Raw genomic sequence first — 23,233 nt, 5'->3', positions numbered from 1 at the left:
AAGAATTCTCTGAAAACGGCACTACCCAAGAGACCTCCCTCATTACTAATCGTCTTTCCTCTTTCCTTTCCCTCCTCACTGCCATCCATCCACTCAATTGAGAGATTAAGTGCGGATGTTAGTTAAATACAGGATCAGGTTCAGATGTGATATGCCCACAACACTCGCCCATTAAAACTTACACGTGAATGATAGTTACTTTGTCACAGTAAAGGCCCTCACCCCAGTTTTCGGTGGGGGTTGGGGGGCAGCGAGGAGGAAAAATTGATGGGATAACAAGGTAGAAGCTCAATTCAAAAATGTCATAATCGAATTAACTAATACCCTGTAATGATGATTTGAAACATTTCAAAAAGGCAGTGGAGGCACCCTAATGGGGAGGATGATCGTTACAAATAAGGATTACAATTTACTGTGGGTTTTGCCCCAATTCTTCTCCCCTCTCCTACTGAAGGTTCTACATCTTGCTTGGATATGGTTCAACAAGCACCTCCAAATACCTCACCCAGATGTGCATTACAAATGTGAGGTTTGACAGCTTTCTTCTGGAGAACGCATCGCAGCCAAACCTAATCCTATCCTCCCAAAAGCCACATTCAAGTATTTGGAGCAGGAGTAGGTTATTCGGCCCCTTGAGCCTGCTCCGCCCTTCAGTAAGATCATGGCTGAACTTCGACTTCAACTCCGCTTTCCTGCACTATCCCCATATCCCTTGATTCACTTAGTACCCAAAAATCTATCAATCTCTGTCTTGAATATACTCAACGACTGGATGCTCAAAGATTCACAACCCTTTGAGTGAAGAAATTTCTCATCTCAGTCCCAAATGGCCGATCCCTTATTCTGAGACTGTGACCCCAGTTCCAGACTCCCCAGCCAGGGGAAACATCATCCCAGCATCTACCCTGTCAAGCCCCTTAATAATTTTAAATGTTTCAATGAGATTACCTCTCATTCTTCTAAACTCGAGGAATATAAGAACATACAAAATAGGAGCAAGAGTCGGCCATTTGCCCCTCGAGCCTGCTGCGCCATTTAATACGATCATGGCTGATCTGATCATGGACTCAGCTCCACTTCCCTGCCCGCTCCCCATAACCCCTTAATCCCTCGAGAAGCTGTGAATCTCAGTCTTAAATTTATTCAATGTCCCGGCTTCCACAGCTCTGAGGGTTGTAAATCTGTGGAATTTGCTGCCTCAGAAGAAATTCCTCCTCTGCTCAGTTTTAAATGGGCGGCCCCTTATTCTAAAGATTATGCCCCCTAGTTCGAGTCTCCCCTATCAGTGGAAATATCCTCTCTGCATCCACCTTGTCAAGCCCCCTCATAATCTTACACGTTTCAATAAGATCATCTCTCATTCTTCTAAATTCCAATGAGCAGAGGCCCAACCTCCTCAACCTTTCCTCATAAACCAACTCCCTCATCTCTGGAATCAACCTAGTGAACCTTCTGTGAACTGCCTCCAAAGCAAGTATTTCCTTTCGTAAATATGGAAACCAAAACTTCCAAGTGTGGCCTCACCAATACCTTGTACAGCTGTTGCAAGACTCCCCTGCTTTTACAAAAAAAATTTTTAAAAGGGCATTGTAAATGTTGGTGTTTCCCCCAGATCGGGGGGGCACGGTTTAATGTTTTGTTTACTCCTAAAAGAGTTTATACTCCATCCCCATTGTAATAAAGGCTGAGATTCCATTGGCCTTCCTGATCACTTGCTGTATCTGCATACTAACCTTTTGTGTTTCATGCACAAGTACCCCCAGGTCCCGCTGTACTGCAAAACTTTGCAATCTTTCTCGATTTAAATAATAACTTGTTCTTTGATTTTTTTTTCTGCCAAATTGCACGACCTCACACTTTCCAACATTATAGAAACATAGAAAATAGGTGCAGGAGTAGGCCATTCGGCCCTTCGAGCCTGCACCACCATTCAATAAGATCATGGCTGATCATTCACCTCAGTACCCCTTTCCTGCTTTCTCTCCATACCCCTTGATCCCCTTAGCCATAAGGGACATATCTAACTCCCTCTTGAATATATCCAATGAACTGGCATCAACAACTCTCTGCAGCAGGGAATTCCACAGGTTAACAACTCAGTGAAAACATTTCTCCTCATCTCAGTCCTAAATGGCTTACCCCTTATCCTAAGACTGTGTCCCCTGGTTCTGGACTTCCCCAACATCGGGAACATTCTACCCGCATCTAACCTGTCCCATCCCATCAGAATCTTGCGTGTTTCTATGAGGTCCCCTCTCATCCTTCTAAACTCCAATGTATAAAGGCCCAGTTGATCCAGTCTCTCCACATAGGTCAGTCCTGCCATCCCAGGAATCAGTCTGGTGAACCTTCGCTGCACTCATTCAATAGCAAGATCGTCCTTCCTCAGATTAAGAGACCAAAACTGAACACAATATTCCAGGTGAGGCCTCACCAAGGCCCTGTACAACTGCAGTAAGACCTCCCTGCTCCTATACTCAAATCGCCGAGCTATGAAGGCCAACATACCATTTGCTTTCTTCACCGCCTGCTGTACCTGCATGCCAACTTTCAATGACTGATGAACCATGACACCCAGGTCTCGTTGCACCTCCCCTTTTCCTAATCTGCCGCTATTCAGATAATATTCTGCCTTTGTGTTATTGCCTCCAAAGTGGATAACCTCACATTTATCCACATCATACTGCATTTGACATGCATTTGCCCAGTCACCTAACCTGTCCAAGTCACCCTGCAGCCTCTTAGCATCCCCCTCACAGCTCACACCACCACCCAGTTTAGTGTCAGCTGCAAACTTGGAGGTATTACACTCAATTCCTTCATCCAAATCATTGATATATATTGTAAAGAGCTGGGGTCCCAGCACTGAGCCCTGCGGCACTCCATGAGCCACTGCCTGCCATTCTGAAAAGGACCCGTTTATCCCGACTCTCTGCTTCCTGTCTGCCAACCAGTTCTCTATCCACGTCAGTACATTACACCCAATACCATGTGCGTTGATTTTGCACACCAATCTCTTGAGGGACCTTGTCAAAAGCCTTTTGAAAGTCCAAATACACCACATCCACTGGTTCTCCCTTGTCCACTCTACTAGTTACATCCTCAAAAAATTCTAGAAGATTTGTCGAGCATGATTTCCCTTTCATAAATCCATGCTGACTTGGACCGATCCTGTCACTGCTTTCCAAATACGCTGCTATTTCATCTTTAATAATTGATTCCAACATTTTCCCCACTACTGATGTCAGGCTAACCGGTCTATAATTACCCGCTTTCTCTCTCCCTCCCTTTTTAAAAAGTGGTGTGACATTAGCTACCCTCCAGTCCATAGGAACTGATCCAGAGTCAATAGACTGTTGGAAAATGATCACCGATGCATCCACTATTTCTAGGGCCACTTCCTTAAGTACTGTGGGATGCAGACTATAAGGCCCCGGGGATTTATCAGCCTTCAATCCCATCAATTTCCCTAACACAATTTCCCGCCTAATAAGGATATCCTTCAGTTCCTCCTTCTCACTAGACCCTCGGTCCCCTAGTACTTCCAGAAGGTTATTTGTGTCTTCCTTCGTGAAGACAGAACCAAAGTATTTGTTCAATTGGTCTGCCATTTCTTTGTTCCCCATTATAAATTCACCTGAATCCAACTGCAAGGGACCTACATTTGTCTTCACTAATCTATAGAAGCTTTTGCAGTCAGTTTTTATGTTCTCGGCAAGCTTCTTCTCGTACTCTATTTTCCCCTCTTAATTAAACCCTTTGTCCTCCTCTGCTGAATTCTAAATTTCTCCCAGTCCTCAGGTTTGTTGCTTTCTCTGGCCAATTTATATGCCTCTTCCTTGGATTTAACACTATACTTAATTTCCCTCGTTAGCCACGGTTGAGCCACCTTTCCAGTTTTATTTTTACTCCAAACAGAGATGCACAATTGCTGAAGTTCATCCATGTGATCCTTAAATGTTTGCCAACCCGAGAATGAACCATTTATCCCGACTCTCCATTTTCTGTTCGTCAGCCAATCCTCTATCCATGCTAATATATTACCCCAAACCCTGTGAACTTTTATCTTGTGCAGTAACCTTTATGTGGCACCTTGTCAAATGCCTTCTGGAAGTCCAAATACCCCACATCCAATGGTTCCCCTTTATCCACCCTGTGCGTTACATCCTCAAAGAATTCCAGCAAATTTGTCAAACATGACTTCCCCTTCATAAATCTGCCTGACTAAATTATGCTTTTCCAAATGTCCTGCTACTACTTCTTTAATAATGGACTCCAATATTTTCCCAACCACAGGTCTATAGTTTCCTGCTTTTTGTCTGCCTCCTTTTATAAATAGGGGTGTTACATTTGCAGTTTTCCAATCTGATGGGACCTCCCCAGAATCCAGGGAATTTTGGTAAATTACAACCAATACATCCACTATCCCTGCCGCTACTTCTCTTAAGACCCTAGGATGCAAGCCATCAGGTCCAGGGGATTTATAAGCCTTTAGTCCCATTACCTTACTGAGTACCACCTCCTTAGTGATTGTGATTGTGTTAAGTTCCTCCCTCCTTATAGCCCCTTGACTATCCACTGTTGGGATATTGTTTGTGTCCTCTACCGTAAAGGCTGATACAAAATATATGTTCAGAGTTTCTGCCATCTCCATGTACCCCATTACTAATTCCCCGGTCTTGTCCTCCAAGGGACCAACATTTACTTTAGCCACTCTTTTCCTTTTTATATACCTATAGAAACTCTTGCTATCTGCTTTTATATTTCATGCTAGTTTACTTTCAGTCTATCTTCCCTTTCCTAATCATTTTTTTTTAAGTCATTCTTTGCTGGCTTTTAAAAGCTTCCTAATCTTCTGTCCTCCCACCAGTTTTGGCCACTTTGTATGCCCTTGTTTTTAATTGGATACCGTCTTTTATTTCTTTAGTTAGCCATGCATGGCTATCTTTTCTTTAACACCCTTTTCTCCTCACTGGAATATATTTTTCTTGAGAGTTGTGAAATATCTCCTTAAATGTACGCCACTGTTCATCATGGATGAACTTCAACAATTGTACATCCTTGTCTGGAGTAAAAATAAAACAGGGAAGGTGGCTCAACCATGGCTAACAAGGGAAATTAAGGATAGTGTTAGATCCAAGGAAGAGGCAAAAAAAGCAGCAAACCTGAGGACTGGAGAAATTTAGAATTCAGCAGAGGACAAAGGCTTTGATTAGGATGGGGAAAATAAAAGAGTACGAGAGGAAGCTTGACGAGAACATAAAAACTGACTGCAAAAGCTTCGATAGATATGTGAAGAGAAAAAGGTTAGTGAAGGAAAACGTAGGTCCCTTGCAATCGGACTCAGGTGAATTTATAATGGGGAATAAAGAAATTGCAGACCAATTGAACAAATACTTTGGTTCTGTCTTCACGAAGAAAGACACAAAAAACCTTCCGGATGTACAAGGAGACCGAGGGTCTAGAGAGGAGGAGCAACTGAAGGATATCCTTATTAGGCGGAAAATTGTGTTGGGGAAATTGATGGGATTGAAGGCCGATAAATCCCCGGGGCCTGATAGTCTGCATCCCAGAGTACTTAAGGAAGTGGCCCTAGAAATAGTGGATGCATTGGTGATCAATTTCCAACAGTCTATCAATTCGGGATAAGTTCCTATGGACTGGAGGGTAGCTAATGTAACACCACTTTTTTAAAATCAGTGTCGGAACAGTGGGAGACATTCAAGGAGGAGATCCGGAGGGCTCAAACCAAACATGTGCCCTTAAAGAAAAAGGGTGGGAATAGCAATTCTAGAGCCCCCCTGTTTAACTAGGGACTTGGAGGAGGATAATTTAAAAAAAGGGAAGCTTATGTCATATACCGACGGCTAAATACTGTAGAATTTTTGGAGGAATATTGAAAGTTCAGAGGTGAAAGTTCAGAGGTAAAATTAAAAAGGATATTAGGAATGTTGAGAGAGCATGAAAAATTCTTCGCAAGTAAAATTAAAACCCAAAGATGTTCTATAAATATAAAGAGCAAGAGGATAACTAAAGAAAGGGTGGGGCCTAATAGAGACCATGACGGTAATCTTTGTGTGGAAGCAGAAGATGTTGGTATGATTCTTAATGACTACTTTGCGACTGTTTTCACAAAGGAAAGGGGCAATGCAGATACTGCTATCGAGGAGTGTGAAATTCTAGATGAAATAAATAAACATAGTGAGAGAGGAGGTATTAAGGGGTTTAGCAGCTTTGAAAGTAGGCAAGTCCCCAGGCCCGGATTAAATGCATCCCAGACTGTTGAGCGAAGCAAGAGAGGCAATAGCAGAGGCCTTGACCATCATTTTCCAGTCCTCTTTGGATTCAGGCATGGTGCCGGAGGACTGCTAATGGGGCACCCTTGTTTAAGAAGGGAGAAAGGGCTAGACCAAGTAATTACAGGCCTGTCAGCCTAACCTCAGTGGTAGGAAAATTATTGGAAAAAATTCTGAAAGACAGGATAAATCTACATTTAGAAAGGCAAGGATTAATTAGGGACAGTCAGCACAGATTTGTTAAGAGAAGATAGTGTTCGACTAACCTGATTACCTCCTCAAAAAAATTCAATCAGGAGGGTCAATGAAAGTAATGTGCATGATGTAGTGTATATGGACTTTAGCAAAGCTTTTGATAAGGTCCCACATGGTAGACTGGTCACGAAGGTTAAAGCCCATGGGATCCAGGGCAAAGTGGCAAGTTGGATCCAAAATTGACAGAGGTAGGAAGCAAAGGGTAATGGTTGATGGATGTTTGTGACTGGAAAGATGTTTCCAGTGGTGTTCCGCAGGGCTCATTACTGGGTCCCTTGCTTTTTGTGGTATACATCAATGATCTAGATTTGAATATAGGGAGTATGATTAAAAAGTTTGCAGATGACACAAAAATTGGCTGTGTGGTTGATAATGAAGAGGAAAGTCATGGATTGCAGGAGGATATCAATCTACTGGTCAGGTGGGCAGAGCAGTGGAAAAGTGAATTTAATTCGGAGAAGTGTGAGGTAATGCACTTGGGGAGGGCTAATAAGGAATACACATTAAACAGTAGGCCACTTAATAGTGTAGATGAACAAAGGGACCTTGGAGTGCTTGGCCACAGATTCCTGAAAGTAACAGGCCAGGTGGATAAGGTGGTTAAGGCGGCATACAGAATGCTTGCCTTTATTGGCCGAGGCATAGAATACAAGAGCAGGGAGGTTATGCTTAAATTGTATAATACTCTGGTTAGGCCACAGCTGGAGTATTGCGTGCAGTTCTGGTCGCTGTAGTATAAAGAAGGTAATTGCACTAGAAAGGGTGCAGAGGAGATTTACTCGGATGCTGCCTGGAATGGAGAATCTTAGCTATGAGGACAGATTGGATAGGCTGGGTTTGTTCTCATTGGAACAGAGGAGGCTGAGAGGAGACCTCATTGAGGTATATAAAGTTTTGAGGGGCCTGGATATAGTGGATAGCAAGGGCCTATTTCCCTTGGTGGAGGGGTCAATTATGAGGGGGTATAGTTTTAAGGTGGTTGGTGGAAGGTGCAGAGGGGATTTGAGGGGGGGATTCTTCACGCAGAGGATTGTAGGGGTCTGGAACTCACTGCCTGGAAGGGTGGTGGATGCAGAAACCCTCACCACATTTAAAAGGTGCTTGGATGGGCACTTGAAGTGCTGTAACCTGCAGCGTTACAGACCTAGAGCTGGTAAGTAGGATAACCTCTTGTTGGCTGGCGCAGATAACATGGTAAGTACTGCAGGGAATCAAATACAGCCAGAGTGATCTCCTGGACGGGTCGGAGAGGAATTTTCCCACATTTTTTTCCCCAATTGACTTTGGTTTTTTAATCTTTTTTTGCCTCTCCCAGGAGATCACATGACTCCAGTTGGGGTGGAGCGTAGAATGTTGAGGTGCAGGGGGTGCCGCAGTTGTGTGGGGCGGACTGGTTGGGCTGGGTGCTCTTTACCTTTCCGCTATTGTTCATAGGTTTATGTGCAACCTTGAGGCTGCTAACCGAGGGCCCTGTGGCTCTTTGTCGGCCAGCGTGGACACGATGGGTCGAAATGGCCTCCTTCTGTGCTGTAAATTTTTGTGTTTCTTTTTATGTTTCTATTCACTGAATAAAGCACACTGGGGTTATCTGAGAAAGCAAGCATTTACAACCTGCTCGTTAGAGCAAAAGATTCTGCTGAGAGAGGGGAAAGTTTATAGTCGTTACAGCCACTTCAACACTTCTGGTCGGCAAACCTCATCAAGGCTATATTCAAACCAATAATACAGACAAAGCTTTATACGGTTTCTGTATCAACATGCAGTAAACAGTACCCATGTTCCGGTGATGGTACATTCTAGAAAATATTACCCATCAGAACACCACTGCAAATCCTGCAATAATATAATTTGAATGAAAATGGTGTGGATTTAGAAACAGACTGAGACAAAAGAAGTTTCTCAAAAACATGGCTGTACTCAAAGTATTCAATGGATGTTGCCATTGAAAGTTGTAAAACATCTGTTAATTCAGGACTCAGGGTGCTGGGATTGTTAATTTTAAAATCAGATTACTTTTACTTTAAAAAGAGACCCCGTTGGAATAACCAACTACATCACTAAAAGCTGGTACCTGTACTACCCATCAACTGTGCAGACTCCCAAAGATTCAATATCTTAAAGCAGTTTGGCAAACATTTTTTTTTAATATTTCAAAATATACTTTATTCATATAAAAAATTTGTACAGTACATTCAAAAGCAGTTCAGTACGTTTAGCTGCGGTCAGCAATCCCATACACTACATTTGGGTGCTGACGGCAGTTCCGTTCGATACATTCCCTTGCTTTTCAGTTCAAGCACAATTCGATACAATACCGGATACATTGTAGTACATTCAACAAATTACATTACACGTGTCACTATATAGTACACGGAATGGGTGACGGTACATTTACATTTTTTTCTTTCCAACGTGCATTACGAAACAGATCTTGCATTGTACATGGCACTACATAGGTGTTGACAGGTCATGATGCTCCATGTACATGAAAAAGAAGTTACAAGTACGGCCCGAGGGGGGTTTTGTACTGATTCCTGCCTCCGCGTTTACCGTGGCAGAAGGGCTTTAAACTGTGGCCCTTCCCCACCGTGCCTTTGCGGCGACCACCAATTTTTAGTGCGTCCCTCAGCACGTAATCCTGGATCTTGGATTGCGCCAGTCTGCAACACGCAGACGTGGTCATCTCCTTGCTCTGGAAGACCAGCAAGTTTCGGCAAGACCAAAGAGCGTCTTTGACCGAGTTGATGGCCCTCCAGCAGCAGGTGATGTCTGTCTCGGTGTGTGTCCCTGGGAACAGCCCGTAGAGCAGAGTCCTGTGTTACAGAGCTGCTTGGGATGAACCTCGACAGCAACCACTGCATCTCTTTCCAAACGTGCCTTGCGAAGGCGCAATCCTGAAGGAGATGGGTAACAGTCTCATCCGCCCCGCAGCCGACTCGGGGGCACCGTGCCGTGTTGCTGAGACGTCGGCTGTGCATGAAGGCTCTGACGGGTAAGGCCCTCCTCACCGCCAACCAAGCTACGTCTCGGTGCTTGTGTGACAGCTCTGGCAATGAGACGTTCTGCCAAACGAGTTCGCCAGTCCGCTCAGGGAACCACCCGACAGGGTCCACCCTCCCCTTCTTTCGTACGGTGTCCAGGACGTTACGTGCTGACTACTGTTTTATGGCCCTGTGATCAAAGGGGTTTTTTGTGAAAAACTTTTCCACGAAGGACAGGTGGACAGACATGGTCCAACTGGTGGGGGCGTTTCGCGGCAGCATGGCCAGGCCCATCCTTCGCAACGCCGGGGACAGGTAGAACCTCAGCACGTAGTGACACTTGGTGTTTGTGTACCGGGGGTCTGTGCACAGCTTGATGCAGCCGCACACGAAGGTGGCCATCAGGATGAGGGCCACGTTCGGAACATCCTTTCCACCACTGTCCAGAGATTTGTGCATTGTGTCTCTGCAGACACGTTCCATTTTGGACCTCCAGACAAAGTGGAAGACGGCCCGGGTGACTGCCACGGCACAGGAGCGAGGGATGGGCCAGACCTGTGCCACATGCAGCGACCCCAAGAGCACCTCACTCCTGATGACCAGGTTCCTTCCTGCCATGGAGAGGAAGCGCAGCTGCCACCATCCCAGTTTTTGCTTCACTTTGGCGATACGCTCTTCCCAGAATTTTCTGCTCCTAACCATATTCCCAACACCTTCAGGTAACCTGGCTTCACGGTGAAGAGAATAAAGGATCGGTCGGCCCAGTTGCCGAAGAGCATGGCCTCGCTTTTGCTGCGATTGACCTTCGCTCCCGAGGCCAATTCAAACTGGTCGCAGATTGCTCACAATCTGCGGACCGACTGTGGATCTGAGCAAAAGATGGCCACGTCGTCCACGTATAGGGAGGTCTTGACCTGAGCGCCTCTGCTGCCTGGGATCATCACCCCTCTAATGCCCGCATCCTTCCTGATTGACTCGGTAAAGGGCTCGATACAACACACAAACGAGAGACGAGAGAGGACAGCCTTGCCTGACTCCAGATCTGATCGGAAAGCTTTGTTTCCCACCCGTTGATTAGGACTGCACTACTGATGTCTGTGTAGAGCAGTTGGATCCAATTGCGGATACCCTCCCCAAACCCCATTTTGGAGAGCACGTCCATCAGGTACGTGTGCGATATCTTGTCCAAGGCCTTCTCCTGGTCTAAGCTGATTAAGCAGGTGTCCACCCCCCCTGTCCCGCACGTAGGCGATCATATCCCTGAGTAGCGCCAGGCTATCAGAGATCTTCCTGCCGGGGACAGCGCAGGTCTGGTCCGGGTGGATCACCAGATCAAGAGCAGGCTTGATTTTGTTGGCGATGACCTTTGATAGGATCTTGAGGTCCACGTTGAGCAGCGAAATGGGCTGCCAGTTTTTGATTTCCTCCCTCTCCCCCTTCTGCTTGTAGATGAGGGTGATGATGCCTTTCCTCATTGATTCCGACATACTGCCAGCCAGAAGCATACCCCGTACACTTCCAGCAGGTCTGGGCCCATCCAGTCCCTCAGAGCCGAATACAACTCGACCGGCAAGCCGTCGCTTCCGGGAGTTTTACTCGTCGCAAGGGACCGGACTGCTTTTGTCATCTCGTCCAGAGTTAACGGGTGGTCCAGACTCTCCTGCTCGCTGTCGTTTAGGACCTCCGTGATAGACGAAAAGAACGACTGGGAGGCCGCACGGTCTGTGGACTTGACGTCATACAGCCCGGCATAGAAGGATTTGCTGACCCTCAGCAGGTCAGGCTGCGAAAACGTCACAGAACCGTCTTCTTCCTTTAGGCTGGTGATCACAGAGCTCCCCCTGTGTACCTTTTGGAAGAAGAAGCGCGAACTCGTCTCATCCTGCTCAACGGAGCGGACTCTGGAGCGGAAAATGATTTTGGAGGACTCCGAGGCAAAGTGCGAAGCTTGCTGGCCCTTCACCTCTTCAAGTTCCTCCGCGACATCGACCCCCATCGACTGCAACAGGAGCAGATTTTGCATGCTCTTCTGGAGTTGGGACAATTCCCTCTGTCTCCCTCTCGCCTCCTGAACACCTTTGAGGATGAAGAACCTCTTGATGTTCGTCTTGGTTGTTTCCCACCAGTGCATGGGGGAATCGCAGAGGGGTTTTACGGTTCTCCAACCTTTGTAATCCCTCTCGAGTTCCTCCACGTTTTCCGGAGTCAACAGTTTCACGTTCAGCTTCCATATCCCTCTGCCAACTTTCTGGTTTTCCTGTGGGCGACAGTCGGCTAGTAGGAGGCAGTGGTCAGAGAAGAACACCGGCGTGACGTCGGTGGAACTGACCTCGAGCGTGTGGGATACAAACAGGAAGTCTATTCTGGAACGGACGGACCCGTCTGGTCTCGACCAGGTGTATCTGCGCGGTGCTCCATCTGCAGGGTTGCTGAAGACGTCGCACAGCTTGGCGTCCTTTACCGCGTCCATCAGGAGTTTGGATGTGGCTTCCAGTTTGCTGTCGGCACTGCTGGATCGTCCAGCCGCATCGATGATGCAGTTGAAGTCACCGCCCAGAATGACCGGCCTGGATGTCGCCAGCAGCAGAGGGAGCCGCTGGAAGAGGGCCAGTTTGGCAAACATGAGCGCCTCAAATTTATAACTGCTAGAATCTCTCTGCAAAGGAACTCCAATGCATAAAGTGTTAATCACATTTAAGCCTCAGTAAAGAAATAGCACTGATGAGGCGTTTAGAAACTGAACTTCCTTCCCTTCCCCTCCCCCTCTGCGTGTAAACTGAAGTCACCCAAAGATTCTTTTCCTCCCAAAACAAGTGACTGCACAATTATTGCACAACAGTTGCAGTGCAGAATCAGTAATATATGTAACAAGGCAACTTGTTTCTGATTTTGTCTTCTGTTCATGCAAATGTACCACCAACAATTGGAGACTAGAGCCACAGTTACAGAAAAATGTTGTAGAACCTTTTGAAGATTAGCTTTAAAAAAAATAAAGCTTCCCACCACTTTAAAAAAAAACATTTATTTTGATCAGAAGTGAAAACACTAAATCATATCATGCCAATTTAGTCTGCTTAACTATATATTAATAACCAATGACTGACACGATGACCTAAAGTTTAAAAGGTTACAGAAATTTCAGTTCCAAGGTGCCAACCTTTAAAAAAATCATGATTTCTATGGCTGCCAGAGTAATCATTGTACATTGCCAATTCCAGATCATCAGGTTTTGGAAGGTGGGCGGGGCAAGAGGAGCAGAAATTTGGTTGAAGAATCAAGAGAAAAATAAACAAACTGGCTGGTGAATTCTACAAGATTTCTCTCTCTCACTCAGGTTAAATACTGCAAGATCTCTCAGCTTAACTGAATGGCTCAATTGTCTGACTGCCTCCTTAGTCTAGTCAAACTAGGAGCAAAACTGTCTTTCTGTTGTCTTTCTCCAACAACTTAGAAGCTAATAAAAGTACTGAGGTAAATCCATGCCTTTTTTACATCTGACATCAAAAACCATCTCAGGGATTTGGCTTTTCCCAACTTGTGAAAAAATAAAACGCTTTAATATGCTTGTTCTATCTAACCATGTTCAAAATATGCAAGTTACAAACTTGTCATTGCTTTTACAGGAAATGCCTCCTTATAAGGGATGACTGGCCACTGACCTGGAAAAAAGGTCACCATTTTGTGTCATGAGTTTAGAGGATCGTTTAAAAATCCAGAACAAAGGAAAAGGCAGTTAAGAATTACTATTAGTACAAAATGGGGTTTTAATGCTATCCTCTCTTTTAGCTTCCTCTTATTTTTCCTACACAATTTTACAACCATTCAACATTACCTATTTCATGTAACAGAAGGAGGCACTTTATAAAATTGTGGAGCTGCACAGTGATTATAAAGAGAGGTCAGTTAAGAGAAGAGTTTTTCACTACAGTAACGCAAGTCTGTTTTATTAATGTAGAATACTAGCTGTACTGCAGATTCAAAGTTCAATCTGCCATCTAAAATTATACAATGGAGAAGGAGGAAAGGAAACTTAGTTTAGAAGGCATATAGTTTAAACATTTTACTTGTTACAGATATATTCTAAATAAAGACGTTTCCAAATCTACATACATTCCCGCCCTGTACGGTTTCCTCCACTGAAAGATTTTCTGTGCGGACATGACATACATTGCTTCTAGGTCACTCATTGCCAACACAACCTTAACAACTTGCATTTATATAGCACATTTAACGGAGGTAAATGTCCCAAGGTGCTTAAGTCAATATTGTGCCAAAACCTCGGACTAAATTTTAGAATTTGTTTTAAGCTTTTGGAGCATCATCCTGGAACCAAAAGATTTCACACATGCAAACGGTCAGCTTTTCATACCGACCGTCAAGTGTTTTGGGAGCACAGTGTATCAGCATTTGCCAACAATCAGCAGCAAACGGGAGCTCTCTCCCGCCAGTCTGATTCTCAAGTATGACTGCCATTGTACCAGACCTGTGCTCACAGGGATGGCGACCTCTCTGTACTGTAGGCAGGAACTCTTGAGAGGGAAGTGATAACTGAAGGGGAGAAAAAGAGGGAAATAGATTACAATGAATCAGAGAGAGAAGATGAGACTGAAAGGGAGAGAAATGGACACTAATGTAGGAGAGGGAAGACAGAAGAAGCTGGGAATAGCACTTTTGGGTGAGGTAGGTCGAGTGCCAGAACTAATTGAGTGAAGAGGCAGATTTCCAACATGAGTTGGAGGGACAGGCAAGACAAAGAGTATCACCTTGCACACTGGACTGCAGTACGTGGGAGTTTGTGGACAGTGAGACCGCCCCGAGCAAACACATTTGCAGGAGATGTCTCCATCTCAAATCTCTCCGGCTCAGTCATTGAGCTGGAGTGTGAGTTGGAGACACTGACACATAAGGGAGGGGGAGGAATTTCTAGACAGTTTTATCCAGAATAGTCACACCCCAGAGGAAAACACAGGTTCAAGAAAGGGAGCGTGTGACTGTTAGGGAAGCAGGTAGTGGGAATTTAAGAGAGGTTGAGAAGGAGGCCTGGCAGACACTGGTCCTGTGACGACAAGGAGAAAAATTGCAGCGAGGAAAGCCACAATGCAGACCAAGGTACCCTGGCTCATCAGGATATCCAAGGTGCTTGGGGGGGGGGGGGGGGGGGGGGGGAGCAGAATAGAAATGTGGTAGTGATAGGGGACTCTATAATTAGGGGATAGATAGTGTCCTCTGCAGCCAAGAACGAGAATCCCAAAGGGTGTGTTGCCTACCCGATGCCAGGATAAGGGATATCTCACGGCAGCTGGAGAGGAACTTGAAAAGGGAGGGGATAAATCTAGTTGTCGTGGTTCATGCTGGACAAACAACATAGGTAGGAACAGGGAGGAGGCCCTACTGAGAGAGTATCAGGAATTAAGCTTCAAATTAAAAATCAGGACCCTCAAGGGTAATAATTATAATGCAAATAGATCAGGAGAATTAACATGTGGCTAAAGAGCTGGTGTGGGAAAGAGGGGTTCCTTTTCATGGGACACTGGCACCAGGTCTGGGACAGGAAGGAGCTGTACCGATGGGACGGGCTCTACCTGAACAGGGATGGGACCAGTGTCCGAGCGGAAAAGGTAAATAGGGAGGTGGCAAAGGCTTTAAACTAGTACGATAGGGGGATGGATCTACAAGAAATGTAACCAGCCTAAATATAAACAAAACAGGAAAAGAGAGCATAGGAAAGAATAAAGTAAGCAAGGACATTGATTACAAGAAAATACATAGAGTTACAGAACAGGAGTCTAAAAAGCTGGTTAAACATAAAGACAGAAGCAATCCTCTTAAAAATAAGCAAAACTGTCTGTACAGCAATGCAAACAGAGTCCATAATAAAATAAGGGAGCTGGAGGCAATCATGTGTTGTGAGGAACCAGACATAGTAGGGATTACTGAAACATGGCTGCAGAAAAATCCAGAGTGGGAATTAAACATTGCAGGGTATAACATTTAGAAGAGAGAGAGAAGGAAAAGGGGGAGATGGAGTAGCTGTACTTATTAGGGATAATATAATGGCAGTAGAAAAAAGTGTCGCAGCTATCAACAAGACAAAAATAGAATCCATGTGGATAGAGATAACAGATAATGAAGGATCAATCACACCAATAGGTGTAGTTTACAGACTACCTTAACAGTGGAAGGGAGGTGGAGGAAGAAATAGGCAGGTAAATTAGGAAAATTAGTAAAAAAGCCATAGAATAATAATCATGGGGGATTTTAACTACCTCAATAGCAATTGGCCAGAAGAGTAGACAATGGGGGATAAGAGAATGGAGTTGCTACAATGTGTACAGGACTCCTTTCTAACCCAATTTGTAAAAAGCCCAAAGGTGGGGGGCAGGGGGGGAGATTCTCTATTGGATCTAATAATGGGGAATGAACCAGAGCAGATAAGAGAAGTAAAAATAGGGGAACATCTAGGCAATAGTGACCATAATGCAATATGTTTTATGATGATAATTGAGAAGGACATAAGTATGAAGAAAACCAGAGAAATAGATTGAAGAAAAGCTGATTTTGAAGGGTTGAGAATAGAACTTGAGAAAATAAAATGGACAACAATATTGACAAAAAACGATGTGGAGCAGTACAGGTACAGCGCCTAAAATCTGGAACCCTTGGGACCGGGACTGTTCCGGATTATGGGCTTTTCCAGACTTTCGATTTGCTTTCTGACGTCACGAATCCGGAAACACCCGAGCCCAGGTTCGGGCATTTCCGGATTTTGGAACGACAGAAAGAGGGGAGGGGGATTTCCGCCGAGGAACTGTTCGGACCGTAGGGTGGGCCCCGCCAAGGAGGTGCCAAGGTAAGGGCAGCGGCGGTGAGGCGAGTGGGGCGAGGCAAGGCCCGAGGTTGGCAGGGTCAGAGTCCGGATTCCAGACGACCTCTGGTCCGGAGTCCAGAATCCGGAACATTTCAGATTCCGGAACTCCGGATTCTCAACGCTGCAGATGAGATTAGTAATGAGAAAAGTGCATTTAAAATAAAGAGGGGATATATTAAATCAACTAATCAAACTCAAAGAGGATAAAACCCCTGGTCCGGATGGATTGCATCCACGCATTTTAAAAGAATCTAGGGAAGAGATAGCAGAGGCATTATTACACATATTTAATAATTCGTTAGAAAAAGGTGTAGTGCCAGAGGGCTGGCGAATAGCAAACGTAATGGGAAACATTTAAAACGGTGTTCAGAGTACAGGAACAATATATTCAGCTAAAAGGAAAGAACAAACTAAACACTAATGAGACTCGATGGATGAATAAAGTCACAAGGGAACAATTGAGGGTAAGGAAAGAGGCATACATTAAGTACAAGCAGGGGAGTGCATGATAAGGGAGAATACAAAAAGATTAGGAGAGAAGTCAAAAAAAACAATTAGAAAGGCAAAGAAGAAATATGAAATTAAAATCATCAAGGAACATAAAACAAAATTAGTAAAATATTTTACAGGCATATCAATAAAAAAAAACGAAGGTTGGGATGGGAATAGGGCCATTAAGGGACAGACAGGATAATGCTACAGGTAACAATAGAGAGATGGCAGAAATATGAAATAATTCTTTTGCTTCAGTATTTATCAGGGAGATAGAACAGATGGACATGACATTGGATGATGAGATTAGTAATGAGAAAAGTGCATTTAAAATAAAGAGGCGATATATTAAATCAACTAATCAAACTCAAAGAGGATAAAACCCCTGGTCCGGATGGATTGCATCCACGCATTTTAAAAGAATCTAGGGAAGAGATAGCAGAGGCATTATTACACATATTTAATAATTCGTTAGAAAAAGGTGTAGTGCCAGAGGGCTGGCGGATAGCAAACGTAATACCCATATTTAAGAAGGCTGGATAGAAGATGTCCAGGGAATTATAGACCAGACAGCTTAACATCGGTGGTAGGAAAAATAATAGAATCCCTACTAAAGGAGAAAATAGAACATCTAGAAACCAAAGATAGAATAATGAATAGTCAGCATGAATTTCAAAAGGGAAAGTCTTGCTTGACCAACCTCATTGAATTTTTGAAGATGTAACAGAGAGAGTAGACAATGGTAATGCAGTAGATTTAATTTATCTAGATTTTCAAAAGGCCTTCGATAAGGTCCCCCATAATAGACTGATGAACAAGGTCAGAGAATGCGGAGTCAGGGACAAGTAGTAGAATGGACAGCCAGCTGGCTGCAAGACAGAAAGCAGAGAGTAGAGGTAAAAGGTAGCTATTCACATTGGCAGAAGATGGGTGGTGGTGTTCCACAAGGATCAGTGCTGGGACCACTGTTGTTCACAATTTATATTAACAATTTAGACTTTGGAATCAAAAACACAATTTCTAAATTTGTAGCTGTTACTAAATTGAGAGTCAATACTGAGGAGGACTGCAATATTACATGATATTAAAAAACTTGTAGAATAAGCATATAATTGGCAAATGAAATTCAAATGGTTCATTCTCTGATTGGCAATCAATAACTAGTGGGGTGCCGCAGGGATCAGTGCTGGGACCCCAACTATTTACAATCTAGATTACCGAATATGCTGACTATTCATAATTGGAAGAAGGGACTGAGTGCAACGTAGCCAAGTTTGCTGACGATACAAAGATGGGAGGAAAAGCAATGTGTGAGGACACAAAAAATCTGCAAAAGGACAAAGGCAGGCTAAGTGAGTGGGCAAAAATTTGGCAGATGGAGTATAATGTTGGAAAATGAGAGGTCATGCACTTTGGCAGAAAAAAAAATCAAAAAACAAGTTATTATTTAAAATGGAGAAAGAGTGCAAAGTCCTGCAGTACAGCGGGACCAGGGGGTTCTTGTGCATGAAACACAAAAGGATAGTATGCAGGCACAGCGAATAATCAGGAAGGCCTATGGAATGTTGGCCTTTATTGCAAAGGGGATGGAGTTTAAAAGCAGGGAAGTCTTGCTACAGCTATACAGGGTATTGGTGAGGCCACACCTGGAATACTGCGTGCAGTTTTGGTTTCCATATTTACGAAAGGATATACTTGCTTTGGAGGCAGTTCAGAGAAGCTTCACTAGGTTGATTCCGGAGATAAGGGGTTTGACTTATGAGGAAAGGTCGAGTAGATTGGGCCTCTACTCATTGGAATTCAGAATAATGAGAGATGATTTTATCGAAACATATAAGATTATGAGGGGGCTTGACAAGGTGGATGCAGAGATGATGTTTCCACTGATGGAGGAGACCAGAACGAGAGGGCATGATCTTAGAATAAGGAGCCGCTCATTTAAAACTGAGATGAGGAGAAATTTCTTCTCTCAGAGGGTTGTAAATCTGTGGAATTCGCTGCCTCAGAGAACTGTGGAAGCTGGGACATTGAATAAATTTAAGACAGAAATCGACAGTTTCTTAAACGATAAGGGGATAAGGGGTTATGGGGAGCGGATGGGGAAGTGGACCAGAGTCCATGATCGGATCAGCCATGATCGTATTAAATGGCAGAGTGGGCTCAAGGGGCCGTTTGGCCTACTTCTGCTCCTATTTCTTATGTTCGTATAAATGCAAGGTATTATATTTTGGTAGGAAGAATAGGGAGGTCACATTACTTGGTGGATGCGAGTCTGGGTGGGGTAGCGAAACAAAGGGATCTCAGAGTACAAATAGACAAATCGCTAAAAGTTAGCAAGGCCATAAAAAAGGCAAAGCAAGCACCAGGGCTTATTTCTAGATAATATAAAATTGAATAGTAGGGAAGTTATGCTAAACCTGTATCGAACCTTGGTTAGACCACACTAGAGTACTGCATATAGTTTTGGTCGCCATATTATAAAAAGGACATAGAGGCACTGGAGAGGGTGCGGAAAAGATTTACAAGGATGATGCCAGAAATGCGAGGGTATACATATCAGGAAAGGATGAACAGGCTGGGTCTCTTCTTTTGAAAAAAGGCTGAGGGGTGACCTAGAGGTCGTTAAAATGATGAAAGGTTTTGATTGAGTGGGCAAAGAGAGAATGTTTCCACTTGTGGGGGAAAAGCATAACTAGAGGCCATCAATATACGAGAGTCACCAAGAAATCCAATAGGGAATTCAGAAGAAACTTCATTACCCAGAGAGTAGAGAGAATGTGGAACTCGCTACCACAGGGAGGGGTTGAGGCGAATAGTATCGATGCATTTAAGGGGAGGCTGGACAGACATATGAGGGAGAAGGGAATAAAGGGTTATGCTAATAGATTTAGAGGAGGAAAGACAGGAGGAGGCTCGAGTAGAGCATAAACACCGAGATGGACTGGTTGGGCCGAATGGCCTGTTTCTGTGTCGTATATCCTGGGTAATCCTATGTGGATTGAAGGGATAGAAGTGCGGCAGCTTGAATTGGGGGTGGGGCAAGAAAAGAGGGACAGGAGCATAAGTATGAAATGGAACGGAGCGGGTTGGAGGAAAAGAAGGCACCTACTATTTAAGTTACAAAGTCTATGTAAAGACTTTTTTTCACATGTCAGGGTCATTCTCAAGCCATCAGATTTTTGGGAGCTGTGTCAGCTTATTTTTTTTTTGAAGATGTTGGCCAGTTTTTGAGAGTTTTTTTTTTAAGTTGGCAGATTTCCTGGTGCTAAATAAATAACTAATTTGTATTCAGTGCAAAAGAATACTTGAGGGCTCTTCTAGGCAACTATATGCAGAGATCAAAGCAAGTTAGTGTGTCAGAATAACCAGATAACTCAGTAAAGAGTCAAAGACTAGCTGCCATCATTCCATAGGATAACCAAGGTCCCATTTGAAGCTTCAGTTTAATTCTAGACCCCATTGCCCAATATAGCATCCAGAGCTATCAGTTTTCACACTGCAACCCAAACAGAATCCGAACATGCCAACTCACAATTACTGTATCCACCATATATTCGATCAGTTGTTAACCAAGTTTGAGTGTCAGATGACACCACTCTTATTGTAAAACAGGAGGAGGGTTCAACAATTTGAAAATGTCATGCTTGCCAACCTTGAAGTTGGCACCTTTGCACAACAACATATTGGTGCCATATACTGGAATTGCTATATAATTCGGTAGAAACAAATATTTAGAGCAACATACTAGCTCCAGGTTATACATTTTATAAACTGAAGTACTCCACAACCAACCTATATAAATGATGCAATTTTGAACAACTCTTAAAACACAGACTCACCACCATCTGATTCATCAGCAGGAAGGACAGCGATGGGAATAAAAAGAAGCATAATTCACTCCTACCTTGGCTGTGAGGTTTCCTCATACATTTTCTCTTTCCCTTCCTTGAAAAGGCTAATGGTCTGTTTTGTTTTCTTAAGCAGGTTCTCCATGAAGACCCTGAAGTATTCGTTCTCTCCAAGGACCTCCATCTTGCCCTCGTATCGAGTCAGGATCAGACGCAGATGCTGGTAAGTGTCAGGCAATAGATCCAGAATATAGGGAGGGCTATTCTTCAGCCCTACCTTGGGATTCTGGCACAGTCTCACCACCTGTACAGAGAAAACAAATGAGTGCGTAAATAAATGGAGTTAGGACATACAAGTGAGTGCAAGTGAAATAGTCTGTACTGGTCAACTGAAAGAGGTGATCTTTAAAACAGAAGTAAAGCCATGCTCGATTGTGGTAGAATCTTAGAATAGGAAGGAGGCCTCAGCACATTGGGACTGTAACAGTTCTCGGAAAAAAGCTATCCATTTTGTTAATTCTCCTACCCTTTCTCCGGAGCCTTGAAATCTTTTTCAATATTTATTCAATGTCCTTTTAAAAGCTATTCTGGGTTCTGCTTCCATCGCTATTTCAGGTCCAACATTCCATTTTCCAATAACCCTCTATGCAGAACCATTTCTGTCTCCCTTCATTCGTTAAATAACCTTAAACCTACGGCCTCAGGTTGCCGACTTATCGATGAGTAGAAACAGTTTTTTCTCTATTTACCTTATCAAGACCCCCTCAGATTTAAACATCTCTTCACCAGAGCACAGCCCAGTTTCTCCAGTGACATCCTTCCTAAAATAGGTCACCTAAAACTGGGCACACAGGGTATTCTAACTGTGGCCTAACCAATTTTATAGGTTTAACATTACCTCTTGTTTCTTTACTCTGTGCTCTTATTTATTAAACCCATACACTTTAGGTTTAAAGAAAAAACAGGTTTAACAACTTGTCCTCCCACTTTTAAAGGATTTGTTTATCCCAACCCCCAAGTCTCTCTGCTCCTTTACTCCTTTGCAAAGTTTTACCATTCATGTCCTCCATTTTCTTTCTCCCAAAATGTATCACCTCGCATTTTACCACATTAAATTTCATCCAATCTATCTGCTCAATCTACTAACTCCTGAAATTAACTACAGTCCTCTTCACATTTAAATCATTCATTCTCCCTATTTTTGTGACTGTAAATTTTGAAATTATGTTTGCATACCAGAGTCTAGATCATATAAAAAGAACATAACATAAGAAATAGGAACAGGAGTAGGCCATGCGGTCCCTCGAACCTGCTCTGCCATTCAGTAAGATCATGGGTGATCTGATCATGGACTCAGCTCCACTTCCCCACCCGCTCCCCATAACCCCTTATCCCCTTATCGTTTAAGAAACTGTCTATTTCTGTCTTAAATTTATTTAATGTCCCAGCTTCCACAGCTCTCCGAGGCAGCGAATTCCACAGATTTACAACCCTCAGAAGAAACTTCTTCTCATCTCGGTTTTAAATGGGCAGCCCATTATTCTAAGATCATGCCCTCTAGTTCTAGTCTCCCCATCAGTGGAAACATCCTCTCTGCATCCATCTTGTCAAGCCCCCTCATAATCTTATACGTTTCGATAAGATCACCTCTCATTCTTCTGAATTCCAATGAGTAGTTGCCCAAGCTACTCAAACTTTCCTCATAAGTCAACCCCCTCATCCCCGGAATCAACCTAATGAACCTTCTCTGAACTGCCTCCAAAGCAAGTATATCCTTTCATAAAAATGGAAACCAAAACTGCACGCAGTATTCCAGGTGTGGCCGCACCAATACCTTACATAGCTGTAGCAAGACTTTCCTGCTTTTATACTCCATCCCCTTTGCAATAAAAGCCAAGATACCATTGGCCTTCCTGATCACTTGCTGTACCTGCATACTATCCTTTTGTGTTTCAGGCTCTTAAACAATAAGGGGATAAGGAGTTATGAGGAGCGGGTGGACAAGTGGAGCTGAGTCCATGATCAGATCAGTCATGATCTTATTGAATGGCGGAGCAGGCTCGAGGGGCCATATGGCCTATTCCTGTTCCTATTTCTTATGTTCTTATGCACAAGTACCCCCAGGTCCCGCTGTACTGTGGCACATTGGAGAAAGATTGCCTTTAAATAATAATTTGCTCTGATTTTTTCTGCCAAAGTGCATGACCTCACACTTTCCGACATTATACTCCATTTGCCAAAATTTTGCCCACTCACTTAGCCTGTCTATGTCCTTTTGCAGATTTTGTGTATCCTCCTCACACATTGCTTTCCCTCCCATCTTTGTATCGTCAGCAAACTTGGTTACGTTACACTCAGTCCCTTCTTCCAAGTCATTAATATAGATTGTAAATAGTTGGGGTCCCAGCACTGATCCCTGCAGCACCCCACTAGTTAATGGTTGCCAACCAGAGAATGAACCATTTATCCCAACTCTCTGTTTTCTGTTAGTTA

General features: G+C 43.8%; 1 protein-coding gene across 1 annotated transcript in view; it reads right to left on the bottom strand.

Annotated features, from left to right (window-relative positions):
* Positions 1–23,233, bottom strand: part of cbl (Cbl proto-oncogene, E3 ubiquitin protein ligase) — a 201,684-nt gene that overhangs the window by 153,098 nt on the left and 25,353 nt on the right. The window contains exon 2 of the mRNA XM_070894563.1: positions 20,797–21,044. Within this exon, the coding sequence (XP_070750664.1) occupies positions 20,797–21,044 (248 nt within the window). The remainder of the gene's footprint in view (positions 1–20,796; positions 21,045–23,233) is intronic.

This window comes from Pristiophorus japonicus, chromosome 11 (assembly GCF_044704955.1).
Source record: "Pristiophorus japonicus isolate sPriJap1 chromosome 11, sPriJap1.hap1, whole genome shotgun sequence".
NCBI classification, from domain to species: Eukaryota; Metazoa; Chordata; class Chondrichthyes; family Pristiophoridae; genus Pristiophorus; species Pristiophorus japonicus.
This window is presented reverse-complemented; position numbering and strand designations above follow the sequence as displayed.